The sequence below is a fragment of the Halichoeres trimaculatus genome, unplaced genomic scaffold, assembly GCF_033239565.1.
Source record: "Halichoeres trimaculatus isolate MK-OKI-2021-1 unplaced genomic scaffold, fHalTri1.1 fHalTri1_scaffold_7, whole genome shotgun sequence".
In the NCBI taxonomy this organism is placed as follows: Eukaryota; Metazoa; Chordata; class Actinopteri; order Labriformes; family Labridae; genus Halichoeres; species Halichoeres trimaculatus.
Genome location: NW_027437185.1, coordinates 4,894,922 through 4,911,166, shown reverse-complemented (window position 1 = coordinate 4,911,166; position 16,245 = coordinate 4,894,922). Strand labels below are relative to the sequence as shown.

At 42.1% G+C, this 16,245-nt stretch overlaps 1 protein-coding gene and 1 pseudogene across 1 annotated transcript; both read left to right on the top strand.

The window, feature by feature from the left end:
• The first annotated feature begins 278 nt into the window (after window positions 1-278).
• Window positions 279-5,789, top strand: LOC141793896 (up-regulator of cell proliferation-like). The gene is made up of 3 exons (XM_074674766.1): window positions 279-289; window positions 424-448; window positions 1,119-5,789. Exons 1-3 carry the CDS (start codon window positions 279-281, stop codon window positions 5,787-5,789), a joined length of 4,707 nt encoding a protein of 1,568 aa, XP_074530867.1.
• A 5,394-nt stretch (window positions 5,790-11,183) lies between these two features.
• Window positions 11,184-14,858, top strand: LOC141793895 (uncharacterized; annotated as a pseudogene).
• The last annotated feature ends 1,387 nt before the right edge of the window (window positions 14,859-16,245 follow it).

The window sequence follows — 16,245 nt, the reverse complement described above, 5'->3', positions numbered from 1 at the left end:
ATGAGTTAAAATAGGCTCACAGACAGTAAGATAGTCACAATGCTAAGTGCGGCTGCATTAGAGCTGCAACAACAGTTTTGAATGGGTTTCATATCGGCCGTCGGATTACAAAAAGGCCAATGCCGATATGCCCCAAAATGGCAAATATCGGCCCCGATAATCGCCCAGGCCAATAATCAGTCTATCCCATGGCCCAACAGCAAGGGTTCAACCTAAACTTAACAGCAAGGATGTCTGTTTCTGCCCAGTTGAAGACATCATAGTGAAAATAACGAGAAATGCAGCACCAGTCAGACAGAGAACACGAGAGATCTACAGCATAGCCCCTGATGTGGTAGACTTCATAGAGCATGAGCATGTCCAATGTCTGATACTGTGTATGTAGTGTTTAGTTAAAATTAAGTGCAGTATGTTCAATTAAAGGTCAGTGGTTAGTTCTAAATCTGTTGTGCACACAAAAGATATTTGTTCATCAATATCCAATCTCCTGCACACATTTTTTCAACAATGTCAGTTTTTTGTCAACTCCGTCAGACCTTTGTCAACACCGTCAGATGTATGTTTTTGTGAATTTTGACAAAATAAAATGAAATATTTCTTCAGTATATGTTGTAAATATATTACAGAACCCACTGAGCTACATCCTCTAATCCCTTATTTATTTAAGAAAATTGCCTTTATGATCATAAAATTAAAAACAAAGTTTGAAAATCCCAATATTTGGAAAACTGGGTTTTCAAAATAATCTGAAATCACAATGTAATGTTACATACTAAATATTTTTGCATACCAGAGTATCTAAGCACAATTACCACATAATTTGGTCCTTTAGATTCTTGTTGGACTGATAAAATTAAAATTTCATACTTTTAAGTATGTCTGACGGAGTTGACAAAAATTGGGTTCTAAAGGGAAACATGTTTATTTGTTAAAAATTTATTTTTATTTAGAACCTGTTCCTTTACATGGCTATTTAGATAAGCCCCTCCTCTTCAAAAATATGTAACTTTAACAAATGTAGGATGCATTTTGTAAAACAGCATTTTTAAAAGTGTTTTGTCCCGACTCTCAAGAATCAGGGATATATATGTATAACAAAAATATGCATTCCCACAGAGACACATCTGGAGCGTCTCCTGAAGGACCTGGGACTGGAGCACCTTTACCAAGAGAAGCTGACCCTGAGCAAAATTCTTCAGATTGATGAGAAGACCATCAGTGATGAACCTCCTCAGTGCAACTCAGACCTTCCATGGTATTTCCTAAAGAAACTGATGATGGTTAATGTGACAGCAAGGAATGTTCAGTTAACATCTGCATGTGAATCAGTCAGTGATCCGGAGTCAGATGGAGCAGAGTTTGATTTCGATAAACTTCTTGGCAGTCAGCCGTCAGATAATAAGCTGAACCTCCTCGATGTTATCACTGCTCTGTTTCTGTGCTCTGATGGTTTTGTGCAACAAGAACTGTCTCTCAAAATGTCCATGTGTCAGCTTGCTGTGCCTCTGCTGCTTCGAAACTGTGACACAAATCAGTGCACACTGATGCTTTGGGCCATGAGAGACTTAGTTAAAGAGTACAGAACTTCATCACTGTCAGAATCTAAGGGCTTCATTGAAGACAGACTAGTTGTCTCTGAACTCCCAATGGTTTCTTTTGTCAGACTGGGTGAGTGCTCCTGGTCCAAGACAGAGATCCTCAACAAGCTCCTGAGCAACTCTCAGCAGTACCACGATACCTTTGTTCACCGTAACATGGAGGGTGGTGACTGTCCAAGACAAATATCCAATGGACTGACTGAAATTTCATGGTACCTACCTTGTGGAAACAAAAACATGGATGTTTTCAGTGAGCCAGTAGCTGTAGCCAACCTTCATGGGGACATTTCCTCTTTTGAAACACAGTTTTCTTTTTTGTGTCAAACATCTGCAGCAGTTTTTGTGTTCTTTGACAATTTAGACTCTGAGTGTGAGCTGCTCACAAACCAAAACCACAAGGCCCAGATCTTCTTGGTTGGTAACCATCAAAGCGGGCGACTCATTTTGGATGCTCTAAAGGAGGTGGCCAAAAAGATGAACCTGAGTAAGAGCCAAATCCTTCTGAGGAAACAGCAAACGAATGATGCAGACTTTAGAAAAAGTCTGCATAGAGCAGTTAAGAATGTGGTTGAAAACTCAAAGATGAAGATGAAAATTGAACAGATGGCAGACATTGCCCATGAACTGGGAATCTTGGTTGATGAAGACTGTGAAAAGTGTCAGACTGCAAAGAGAAATGCAGATGCCATCACTGCAAAGATTAAAGACATCCCCAAATACAAAGAGACCCAGCTGCCTCTGCAAGGAGAAACATGGAAGGAACTGACTCGCTTGGAGAAAGAAGAGTTTCGACTTCGAAAAGTTGGGTCACAAAACATAGAAATGTACAAAAGCGATCTTCAGAAACAGAAAGCGAAACTCAGGAACAAACAGAATTCCTATGACATGTCTGATGCAATGACATGTTTCATCAGTGCAATATCAACACCAAGTACTGAGAGGTGTTTTTTCCTAAAATGGTTGCGACTGAATCTCGATAATCTGTCTCGACAGATGCTTTCTGACCTCAGAGAGGCTTACAAAAACAAAAACAAAAGTCCTGAAAACAAAGAGGAAATCAAAGAAATAGATCAGCAACTTTCCAACAGCTCACTTGGGATTGAACACTTCTTCCGTGAAATGGGTCAGATCTATGAAGCCTCAGTCTCCCTTCCAAAAAAAAATCGATCTCGTAAACAATTAAAGCATCTTCCCAAACTGTGTGCAGAGCTGTTGTTGGATGGATTACCTGTTGAGCTTGTTGATGGTGATGCGTCTAACATCCCTCTCAGATGGGTGACTGATGTTCTGTCTGAGCTCAATAAGCTGGTGTCCCCTCAGAACAAGATTCTGGTTGTCACAGTTCTTGGAGTCCAAAGTACAGGGAAGTCCACTCTCCTCAACACCATGTTTGGAGTCCAGTTTGCAGTCAGCAGTGGTCGATGCACTCGAGGGGCTTTTATGTTGCTCATCAAAGTAAATGAAGACATGAAAAAAGAACTCGGCTGTGACTTCTTGATGATCATCGACACTGAGGGCTTAAAGTCACCAGAGCTTTCAAAACTGGACAACAGCTACGAACATGACAACGAGCTGGCAACACTTGTTGTGGGGTTGAGTGATATCACTATCATCAATATTGCCATGGAGAACTCCACAGAAATGAAGGATATCCTACAGATAGTGGTTCATGCATTCCTCAGGATGAAAGAGGTGGGCAAAAAACCCAAATGTCAGTTTGTTCATCAGAATGTGGCAGGTGTGTCGGCCCCTGAGAAGAATCTACGAGAACGAGAGCTGCTCCTGAAGCAGCTAAATGAGATGACACAGGCAGCAGCCAAAATGGAAAAGAAGGAGGAGTACAAGAACTTCACTGATGTGATGGAGTACAACCCAGACACTGGGAACATGTACATCCCTGGACTCTGGAACGGGAGTCCACCAATGGCCCCAGTCAATGCAGGGTACAGTGAGGCTGTTTATGAGCTCAAGAAGAACATCCTTCAAGTTCTGGGAAATCATGAGGCTTCTGCTGATAACATCCTAGAGTTCACAGAGTGGATAACAAGCCTGTGGAAATCTGTCAAACATGAAAACTTCATCTTCAGCTTCAGAAACAGCCTGGTGGCTGACGCATACATGAAGCTCTGCACAGAATACAACAAATGGGAATGGGAATTCAAAAAAGAAATGTACTCCTGGACAAACACAGCAGAAACAAAAATCTCCAACTTTGGTAATGTGCAATCTGAGGTGTCTGACATTGGTCAACTTCTCAAGAAATTAAAAACTGAAGCCAGCTCAGAGCTGTTTAAACGGGAGACTAAGCTCCTTAAAAACCTGGAAGAGTACTTCAAGAAAACAGAGGGTCATGTCAATCTGGTTGAACCATACAGGGAAGACTTTGCAAACAGTGCAAAGAGCCTCCGTCGGGAAGTAGAAAGCTCTGTACACGACCAACTCACAGTTGCAACAGATGTCAGGAGAGGAATGAATGAAGTGGACAAAATCAAGATGAACCACACCAAAGAACTGGGAGAGAAGGTACGAGCATTAATTGAAGACTGCCGCGAGAAAAAATTCAAAATGACGGACAAAAAGTTGGATGAAGAGTTTGACACAATGTGGGAAAAAATGGTGAATGAAAGAACATTTCCAAAACAAGAGACCATTGATGTCATGGAAAGTGTCCTTCACCACCTGACTGAGAATCTTAGACAAAAAGGGAGTCATGCTATGGAATTGTTGAACCAGAAGAGACTGCAGGATTGTGGAAAGACCCCTTTTAAATATTCAGCTGAAAGCTTTTTAAATCAGACCAAGCACAAAGTCTGTAAATTCTTCAGGATTGAAGATCAGGTAAAGGCCCTGCAGAAACTTTCTGAACACATCATAACAGAATGCTCACAGTCTGTGAAAGAAAAAGTGGAGAGAAAAAACAACTACCATGACACTTTCATTCAGGAGATCCTACACATGATCGATCTGAAGCTGAAAAAGAACCAGCATGTAAAGATACCAACAGACTTTGAGGTTTCTCTGAAACAGCACATCTGTGCAGATGCAGCCAGAGAATTTCAGAGAATGCATAAAGATTTTATTCAGATGAATGATCCTTACAGGTGTCTCTGCCAAAACAAAGAGAAGTTCAGAGCTAACTTCAAGGATGAGTTTCATGAGCGAGATCAGTGCCAGAAGAAGGCAAAAGAGTTCACAGAAGACTGCTTGAAGCCTGCTGTGGTCACCTCTCTCTACAAGTCCCTGGGTCCTGACATTATTGATGACATGACAAGAAGGTTCCAGTTCAGCACCCGAATGTTCTTCCAGTACTCTGTGCTACTGGATCTGATCAGAAAGGATAACTTTGAAGACTATCTGAGCTATATCAGCTCATATGAGCGATATGTGAAGAAATGGATCTTTGATGAAATGCTGAAACTCTTGACCAACGAGTCTGTCTCTGAATTTGAGGACAAACATCTCAGGTCAAGTATCCAGAGCATAAATGATGCAGTAAACAAAGCTCAAGCTAAAGAAGGAGGCAACCTGCAGAAACTGATTCAAGATATCCGTCAGGAACTTGGTGAAAGTCTGGTGATTTCTGAGGACTCTCTGGTTCTTTTCATGATCCTGAATAATGTCGATCCCAAACAGTTTGCTCAGTGGCTCACAGAGTGTGTGAAGGACATGGCAGAAAATCTTAGAAAGCTGTTCAAAACAGCTACAGTCAGCGCAAAACTGACCAGTGTTGATGTAAAGCCTCAGATTGAGTTGTACAAGAAACTTGTTGGATGTGGTAAACAGTGTCCATTCTGCAAAGCACCCTGTGAGGCAGGAGCAGCAGAGCACAAGCAGCACTTCACTTCATTTCATCGACCAGACGGTCTCAGTGCATGGGTATGGTCATCCACAAAGATACTTACCACTGACATTTGCACTTCCTCTGTGATCAGTGACAAAAGATTTCGCTGTGCTGCCACAAACAATGAACCCCACCCTTACAAGGAGTACAAAGAAATCTTTCCTGACTGGCTAATAGCTCCAGACACAAGCCTCAAGGCTTCAGATTACTGGAAATATGTCCTGACCAAGTTCAACAACAAGTTTGCTGAAGAGTATGAAGCAGAGCCTGCTAAAATTCCTGACACTTGGAAAGAAATCACCAAACAGCAGGCAGAGGAGAGTCTCAAGAAGTCGTTTGGTGTGAAATAAGAAAGTAACCATGTTACAGCTGACAGTACAGTGGTGCAGATCCTCCTGTGACTGATGTTTTTTATTTAGGTTAAGATGAAGAAGAAAAACAAGGGAAACCATAAGTTGAAGAAAATGCAGAGCCATTCCAAAGTGAAGTCTTAAAAGAGTGAAACAGAAAGAAGAAAGACTGGCAGATCAAAGACTGAATCAAACAGAATTATTATAATTAGTCTGTCAGTTTTATGCTTTTTTATCTGGTGTGTTGAGTAAGGACAAAATAATCATACTTAATGTATCTTAATAATATCACGATACTTTATACTGTGATAATCAAAATAATCATCGAATGGTTCACCATAACATCTGCTGTGCAAAAAATTAGAAATTGATATTTGAAGCTCTATATCAACTTGATGCAACAAAGGGAACAGAAAGTTTTATCCTTCTACCAAATAAATAACCATATGTTTTTCTTTTCTTTTTTGGCTTTTTGAAGTTTCTGTGGACCAAGCTCTTCAGTTTAAGATGTTTGTTTCTGTTGCATGATTTTGTCATTGAATAAGACTAAAGACACTTTGATGTTGTATGCTGTGTTTTTTTCATTCATTTCATTCATTACTGAGTTTGTTTATGGGTCTGACTGTATACAGTCAGAGAACATTAAAGAAAATGTGTGATTTAGTTTGTGATTATTACCTGGAAGTTTGAACACAGTTTGTGTTGATTATGTAAGATATCTGATGCAGAGTATTTACTCTTCTATTCTCATTGATTTTTATGCAGCAAAACATGTTCAACAAATTATATAAGTTGTTTTTTAAGTCTTGTTGACTTATCATTTTGAGTTGGTGTTGTCAGTGTGAAAAGAAATATGATTTAATGAAACTTTTTGTTTCTTGATTCTGTCAAATTTAGGTTTCTCATAATTACATTGTTAATGAATCAAAAGATGTTTCATGCTTTGTGCAGTCAACATGTCTCATAAGTTCCTTCTGTTAAACTGATTGAATAAATAAGCTCATCAGCACTTTGACTGTAAATATCTTTATCTGTTTTCAGGATCATCATCACACTGCAATGTATATTAACTTCTAACACAGAGAGAAAGTCCTTAATTGATTTATTCAAGGGATAATTTAACTCAAGTTTGTATCTTTGAAAATAAATCTGTAGTTTAACATGTTTTCTTCTTCTGAATTTAGGTTTCTGAATTTAACAGTTCAGTGAACAGCTTTGAGCCCTGACTTCAGCCTGCAGTCAGCTGACTCATGTAGTTTTTCCACAGATACACAAACACTTTATGGGGCACAGAAAACTCAGAGCTAAGTTTGATCACAAAACTATTTAATCCAATGCAGCAGTTTGATCTTAAAGAGTTTATGATGCCAACAGATGTCAACATCCATCCATCCATCAATTTTCCTCTGCTTATCCTGGGTCGGGTCGCGGAGGCAGCAGCCTAAGCAGGGAAGCCCTGACTTCCCTCTCCCTAGCCACTTCGTTCAGGTCTTCCTGGGGGATCCCAGGACGTTCCCAGGCCAGCCGAGAGATGTAGTCTCTCCAGGGTGTCCTGGGTCTCCTCCCGGTGGGACGTGCCCTGAACACCTCACCAGGGAGGCGTCCGGGAGGCATCCTCATCAGATGCCCGAGCCACCTCATCTGGCTCCTCTCAACGCGGAGGAGTAGCGGCTCTACTCCGAGCTCCTCCCGGATAGCCGAGCTTCTCACCCTATCTCTAATGGTGTGGCCACACCAAACGCGAATTTGCGGCACGATTACATACAAAGTCAATGCAAAGATGCGTTTAGCCGCCGATTCGCCTCGGGCGGCGTGATTCGGGCGTTTGGCGTGGCGAGTTTGGAGCGTTCACGCGTTTGGGCGGTAGACGCGAATTCGCTCGAGTTCAAAATATTCCCCCACAACGTCATTGTTATGACAACGTTGGGGGGCAACTGCCGCCTGCTCCGGCTCCAACTCCGCCAGAGGACGGAGGAGAAAACAATCTGTGCGGTGTGTCATCATCCAGAGTTATACGATACGACGTGTGTACTCTACAGAGACCGGGAAAAAATGATCAGGCTTGGTTGAAAGTCTCTGAGGAGACAGGTTTTGAATGTAAGTTCTGAAAACATTCGTTCCCAGCTGGATTTGCCTGCACGGGCTATCACTGAGTCCGACTGCGTTTTCCTCAGCAGAGTTTTGAGCCTGATAAAGAGGAGGAAAGAGTGGGGCAGGGGCAGAGCCAGGGAAAAGATGAAAGTTCTCTGTGCTCCTCTCTTTCCTCCACCCCTTCATTATCCCCAGGGAGACCCCCGGGAACATGGGTCGGGGGTTCGGGTGGTCGGGGCTAGGGGGGTCGGAGGTTCGGGGGATCGAGGATGAGATCGCAGGGAACAGCCAAGCAGGGCTGGTGGATTACCAGGGAGAGGCAGCAGGCATTGATTGTGATCTCCAAAGCTTTCACACATGCTCCTGTCATGCTTTGGAAACCACAGCTCATTGTTTTTCAGATGCTCTTTTGGACTTTCGGTCTTTAAATGAACGAGCTCTCTACTCCGCATGCGCAGTACCGCGCATTCGCGTGTTCGCGCCTCAGCTTGTCAAAAAAGTCCAGCGGCGCGACTCGGGCGTTCACGCGGCGCGTGACAGGCCATTCGCACGAGTAAATTCGCGTGTCCGCGTTTGGTGTGGCCGCGGCATAAGGGAGAGCCCAGCCACCCTATGGAGGAAGCTCATTTCGGCCGCTTGTACCCATGATCTTGTTCCTTTGGTCACTACCCAAAGCTCATGACCATAGGTGAGGGTGGGAACGAAGATCGACCAGTAAACAGACAGCTTCGCCTTCCGGCTCAGCTCCCTCTTCACCACGACAGACCTGTGCAGAGTCCGCATTACTGCGGACTCTGCACCGATCCGCCAGCTGATCTCTCGCTCCATCCTTCCCTCACTTGTGAACAAGACCCCGAGATACTTAAACTCCTCCCGGACCCGAAGAGGGCAGTCCACCCTTTTCCGGCTGAGGACCATGGACTCGGATTTGGAGGTGCTGATTCTCATCCCAGCCGCTTCACACTGGGCTGCGAACCGCTCCAGAGAGAGTTGAAGGTCACGGCTTGATGAAGCCAACAGGACCACATCATCTGCAAAAAGCAGTGATCCAATCCTGAGGTCACCAAACTGGACCCCCTCGACACCCTGGCTGCGCCTAGAAATTCTGTCCATAAAAGTTATGAACAGAATCGGTGACAAAGTGCAGCCCTGGCGGAGTCCAACCCTCACTGGAAACGAGTCCGAGTTACTGCCAGCGATGCGGACCAAGCTCTGGCATCAGTCGTACAGGGAACTGACAGCTCGTAACAAGCAGTCCAACACCCCATACCCCCGGAGAACCCCCCACAGGACTCCCCGAGGGACACGGTCGAATGCCTTCTCCAAGTCCACAAAACACATGTGGACAGGTTGGGCAAACTCTCACGCACCCTCAAGGACCCTGCTAAGGGTATAGAGCTGGTCCACAGTTCCACGGCCAGGACGAAAACCACATTGTTCCTCCTGAATCCGAGGTTCGACGATCTTACGGACCCTCCTCTCCAGTACCCCCGAATAGACCTTACCGGGGAGGCTGAGGAGTGTGATCCCCCTGTAGTTGGAGCACACCCTCCGGTCCCCCTTCTTAAAAAGGGGGACCACCACCCCGGTCTGCCAATCCAGAGGCACTGTCCCCAATGTCCATGCGATGTTGCAAAGTCGTGTCAGCCACGACAGACCCACAACATCCAGGGCCTTCAGGAACTCTGGGCGGATCTCATCCACCCCCGGGGCCCTGCCACCGAGGAGCTTTTTAACCACCTCGGCGACCTCAACATTAAAAGCGCAAATAAAAGACAAATGAACATTTTCAGGAGTTATTCAAAGAGGCTGCTGTAGTTAGTAATCTCAATCATCTGACCCACATTTACATTTATCCACTGAGAGTTTACAGAGTCCATTCTGTAACAATGGCCCCCTCTGGTGTTAGATTATACAATAGAAAAGATCAGACAAAATTAACCTTCTTTCTGTTTTCGTCTGTAGTTGTGTAATTGTGAACATGATTAATTGATGTTTCACCCTGAGCCTCTCTCTGCCTCCTGACCCACAAGAGTGAGTAACAAAATGCTTCATATGAATAAGATATTCAATTATTTTTAAAAATGGTAAAATATATACTTACTTTGTTTGAATCTTTGTTCAGATTCCCTCCATTGTTTGTTTCCTCACAGTTTCTGAGTTACTCTCCATCATATGTTTCTCAGCATTTATCCACTCTTGAGTAAACCCAGGTCAGATAACTCATTCCCTTTTCTCCATATTTGCATAAATCAGCCTGAATGTACAAATCACTGCTGCATTAACAGTAATATTCCTAGAAGCTCTGCAGACATAGAAGGTCTAGACTGTACTTTATCCGACATCATCAACAAAGACCCAAGACCAAGATAAGAAAAGATCCAGACCCATTGTAGACCCCTCAGATTCCTTAAGGTTTTAGTGGAGATATCTAGGTTTGATAAGAAGCTTGTATTCTGTAAAGTCAGGGGGGCTTTGGATTACTTTATTTTTTTCCCTCTGTGTTAACTTTTCTTTGTTCTGTCTTCAATAAAACGCAAATTACCCAAACAATTAAAATAGAAATTCAGTTTGAGTGATGCACAAAGTATTTGCGCTTTAAGACAGGATGAGCTCTCAGTGAAGAAACCCACCCACTACTGTTTCTACTGATAAGTTACCTTCTACTTTACATCTGAAGTCCCCAAACTCCACATCCTGAAGTCAGATCGGCAGCGAGAGCGAACACATCACTGGGCTTATCAAGTGGGCTCCTCCTTTCACTGGTGTTTTATTGAGTTAAGGAGCCTGACAGCTAGCTCTGGTTACCCAGAGCAACCCCAGGGCTCTACACCAACTTTTACACTGGTAGCACTGGTGCAACCAACTTTCTCAGTTGGTCGCACCAGCACATGATTTGGTCGCACCATTTACTCATTTATTTATTTATTTATTTTTATTGGGGGGGAGGGACTCTTTGATTTTGCTAAATATTTTATTGTAAATATAAAGTTTGCGACAAGCAACAATATCAGTGCATCATTCGTTCAATCCATATCCGTTTTAGAACCCAAAATCAGAAAACGGACAACGACTTATTTCATTTCTCGTTTTCAAATCAAAAATCGGCAAACAAATGAAGGCCTATTTTTCGCTGTTGTGATTTTGTTTTGAGATTGAAAGTTTGTTCAATTCATTTTTGGTTTGTATCATTTTTGATGTGCTGTGGCTTGGAAGTTGTTGACTTTAACCATGCAGTTCTTGAAACCTGTTCACAGAGATAGAGAAGGCAATATACAGTGAGTAACATATGATTAGACCACTATGGCCGCGCTAGAACAATACCCTGACGTTATTAAGCTGTTGTTCGAAGCTGGTAAGACCCACACAGAAATATCGGAGACGTTGCAGGAGATGGGTGTCCGGAAAAGCTCTGCAATGAGAGTCAGACGTTTCTGCATCCAACACAACCTCAGGCGGAAATGTCATTTACTGATGCAGAACTGGAGCGTGCTGAGGTCAGTTCAATACGAGGTAGGTCCTATTTTTCTAGTTGGCGTTACGTTTGACAGTTGCTAGCTACATCTTTTTATCCCTCCATGAAGTATGCTCAGCTAGCTAACATCAGCTACGGCTGGAACACAAACAGACCACACAGCCTATATTGTTTAATTGCCGGATATACTCGGACTCATGCTACTTGTCTAAAAACGTGAGTAGCAGGAGTCTGAGTATACCAAACTAGTTGTTTTATTATTTAACTGCCGGGCCAGTGAAATTCTTGCCTACTTGGATCTGACAAGCCTGTGAGATCAGCATACATTCACTGACGTTTTAAGTCTTGTTGCCTTGAACCATCGGGCCCATCATATGGTCGCAGATTCATGACTGGCTACCTGTCTTCGCTGGGAATACGTGCAGGAGAATGTTGTGTCGGAGGAGTTCTAAGAGAGATTCATCAGCCATACCATGAACTGAGGCGCCAGGTAACGTTACACCCAATGATTCAATGGAATCTTGAATAGACAAGTTATTGATCAAATTTCCCCCACTTCTTAAGGGACGTAAACTTAACCCCATCCCTTACCATGCTGGATATATATGGGACATTAACATCACATGGACCACACTGAAAAAAGGAAACAGTTGGACCCACTTAAATTATTGCTTCAATTAGTAACACCTAAATAAATTAAGTTATTTGAAATGAAGATAATAAGTTCAATCAACAAAATTGATTAAGTCACATGAATCTAAGAATTTGATTGTTTTCAAATCAACATTTTGCATCAGTCCAACTTAAGGTTTTAAGTTGTTGCAATTCAATAATTTGCAAAACCTCAAAGTAAAGTCTGACGAGGTGTTTTTATACTTACACTGTAAAAATGTGACAAGTTGAAAAAGAATTTAGGAAATCAATTGCACAAAAAGGGTTAGTAAATCTGACCAATAGTCTTAAGTTGAGTTTGCTTTATGTCTACTTGTAAAGTTTACTTTACAGCCTATTGAATTGACTCAAACTGACTTCAAACCATGAGTGAGGAGGGAATGCAGTGGATATTAGACCCAGCTGTACATGAAGATGTTAACCTGCCAAGAGCACAGGCTTTCTGTGCTCCACATGGCATGGACCTGCTGTCTGTGCTCTGTAGCATGGACTGTGTACCTTTAAGAGTAATAATAAATGATATGTGATGATGGGCTAAAATTATAATCAGAAATGACAAACTGGGTTTTGTCTTCAGTTCTATTCCAGCTACTATAAGAGAGTACTTGGAGCCCTCACTGCCGTCAAGCACAGGCAGCCAGGACAAGCAGCCTATGCCGTGGAACGCAGCCAGGCAGCCTATTCCATGGGGCACAGCCAGGCAGTCTATGCTGTTGAGCACAAACAGCCAGCCAGCGCAGTGGCCCATAGACAGCGAGCTGGTCCATGCCATGAAGCACAGATACACTGGCCCTGTGTGGTACCTTAATGTGCATCAGAGTCTCATACCTACAGTGTTACCTCCTCACCCACAGTTTTCCTTTTGGGTTTTGCAGATTATTGAGTTGGAACAACTTAAAACTTTAAGTTGGACTGATGCAAAATGTTGATTTGAGAAGAATAAAAATATTTAGTTTATTTGACATATTTAGTTGTGTTAAATGAACTTGTTAATTTCATTTCAAAGAACTTAATTTAGGTGTGACCAATTGAAGCAATTCATTTAAGTTGGTCCAACTATTTTGTTTTATTAGTTGTACCAACGCAGAATTTCATGTTGACATGATCCACAAAAATACATTGGAAACCTTAACCTAAGAATTTTGAGTTGGATTATTTAAAAAAATTACATCACTTCAACTGACTAGAGATTCCCTTTTTTACAGTGCAAAATGAAAAGCTTGTGATGTTTGGAGTGACACGTCTTGGCAGTTGACGGTTAAAACATCAAAATTGTGGCTCAATCCACCATGCCAACCAAAAACAACCTTCTAATTTATGATGGAGTTTACAGGTGAGAAAATCCACAAAATCTAAAGGCATAAAAAGGAATATTATTTAACTCAACCATACACAATGGTCAACATATTGTTTGCCTCATAACAACTGCCTAGGTCTAATTTTATTTGAACATTTCTGCAGACAGACAGATGGACAGACAGGGGGGCAGACAGAAAAGACAGACAGACAGATAGGCAAGCAGGCAGGCAGACATACACACAGACAGACAAGCAAACGGGCAGGTAGACGGGCAGACAGACAAAGAGGCAGGCAAACAGGTAGATAGATGGACTGATGGACAGACAGGTAGGCAGACATACACACAGTCAGACAGCAAGCCAACGGATACACACAGAGATAGGCAGGTAGACAGGCAGACAAACATACGACAGGCAGACATACAGGCAAGCAGGTGGAGGTATACACACACACACAGACAGACGGCAGGCAGATGATGAAAATATGACTTTTGTGGCATTATGGTGAGGCTATCGACATCAAAACTGGACTGCTCTATTCATGTGATATGTACTTTGTCTATTAACTCATGTAATGCACTCCTTTGGGATTTGTCAATGTGCAATTAAAATTATCCACTTTTTTTCAGATCTGTGGTAATGGACAATGGGATGTAGGACCAAATAAGGGTTGATCATGGTAAGGAGTTTTACATGTGCTTATACATGCAAGAAAAGCTGTCGGGATACAGACACAACCATTTTCTGGCAGAGAAATCTAAAATGCATTGTACGAGCCCAGACCCATACTCTCAGGGAGAGCAAGGTCTGGGTGGACCAAGGCCAACTATATGCTACCCTTAATCTGCCACAGCCCGATCTGAAAACATGTTTTGTTGTCGACAGAATCTCAGAGTGGAAAGGATTTGGCCAGAGGTGAATAATAGGGTTAACTACCCTTTGAAATAAGCCCTAGTACATCTCCAAGACCAGGAAGCCATCAACATGGAGGACAACATGACAAGATTCTGTGTCTCAAATTTGACATGCCATTTAAGCCAAATTGGACTGAGCAGGGTTGTGCAGGCATGGAACGCGCACTGGATTCCAGGTATCCTAAACTGAGTATGTGCAAAGCTTTAGAAGTAACATTTCATTTTCCTCCCACAAGCACAAAACATTGTCCACCCACATTCAAACAAGGCATTCCCTGGTACATTATTTCATTTCCCCTATCATCTTGTTTTAGGCCGTGGGGTACCCAATCAACTAGCTGCAGGAGGATGTCCAGCAAAGATTTCTGCTGAGCTGCTGCCCAATGCCTCTGTAGTGGCAAACATGTATGAGCAAAAGCTGCACTCCTCACTGACTTGGACATCAACCTTTGGAACAGACCCATTTTCCTCTAAGGAGGACAGGTGTCAGGCTGAGCAAACCTTTGCAGAGAACCACCCAGATATCTCTGTTCTTTTCAATCATACAATCAACCATGATTACACTCCTTTCACAGATGCCTTGTTACACCTTATTAGTGTTACCCAGAGATATGCTTAAAAAGATGTTGGATTAAATAAATGTACAAGTTGTATTGCTTCAAGCTTTATTAAAATACATTTTAAAAAATCAAATATATAATATGGAAATGTACAATCTGTACTGAGGTAGGCACACATTGTGCTGAGGTTTGCTATTTAAACTTTAGCTTCTTCATAAAATATATACAAAATATGCAAATGTGCTTTACAGTAGCTTACATTCTCAGTGCTTACCAGGGTAAATTGAACCTGAACACAACTCTGTGTAAAGTGCATAACAGTAACTTACATTTTGAACATTCTGAACTGTGCAAAGCACAGTTGCACACTGAAAAAAATGTTTTGTTGAATTTACCCAATTTTATTACTTTTAGCAGTTGTACGCAACATCTTTATCTAAATCTAGATAATTTATTTGATCTTAATGTACATGCTATCTTTAAGTTATTTCAAATTAATAACATTCGTTGTTGTAACTCAAGTACACAACGAAATCATTCTCATTTTTAACGTTTGTATTGTAGCTATATGAGGACCTTCACAAATCATCTTAAGATGATAGGTGATAGAATTGTCAGATGAATTGTCAAATGAATTTATTGACAACCGGGGGGGGCAGATTGACTCCATAGGGAGTGAGCCATACACACCCACACCTGGCTCCAACCTGGCTTCGGTCAGATGTCTTAACCTCACTGCCTGAATTCAACACTGAAATCTCTCAGGCTTTAATGTCTATAGGTGTGCAGTGGGTGGGAGCTGAAATGGTACTGAATTGTAGAATTGGAAACAAGCCCTACCATTATATAACATCATCCAAAGATGTAAAATCCCTGTTTGAACTTATGTGTCCCACTAGATAGTTATATCAAACAAAGTACAAGGTGTGTTTTTATGTAATGTAACAACCAGATAAGGATTTACTTTTATTTTGACTTTCATCCTGACACACAGCACCCACTGGTTACTGTGATGAGGTGATTTAAAGAGCTACTCGCTGTGAGTGACGGTGAAATTACTCTTTTGTGGCAGTGGCCATCAAAATACAACACCATGGTCTTCAGTTAAATGATTAATGGATGGATGAGACAATTCTTATGTACTTCAGGCATTTATAGAAAAAAAAGATGTTTCAGTGAAGCTGAGGGTGCTAGTTGATGCTGGGTCTATCTGATTTGTTGTAAAAGTTGAGAAGTTGGGTACTGCAGGTTGGAGAGGTGTATTTGTGTGATGTATCAGTGTCTGCTTATGTCAAATTTTCACTGCTCTTATCAAAACTAACTTGGCTTTAGCAACATTCATTTCAGCTGATCCACGAAGATAGAGCTTTGTGTTCTATCAACCAAAACTTGATCATCATAATATTTTCATATCCTAACTTGAAAAACTTGTTGAAAATGTGATGT

Excerpts from the sequence above, each read along its gene's own strand:
- LOC141793896 (XM_074674766.1), top strand. Across the intron at positions 449-1,118 it reads TGGTTAGTTCTAAATCTGTT|ACACATCTGGAGCGTCTCCT; the intron begins GTGCACACAAAA and ends ATTCCCACAGAG.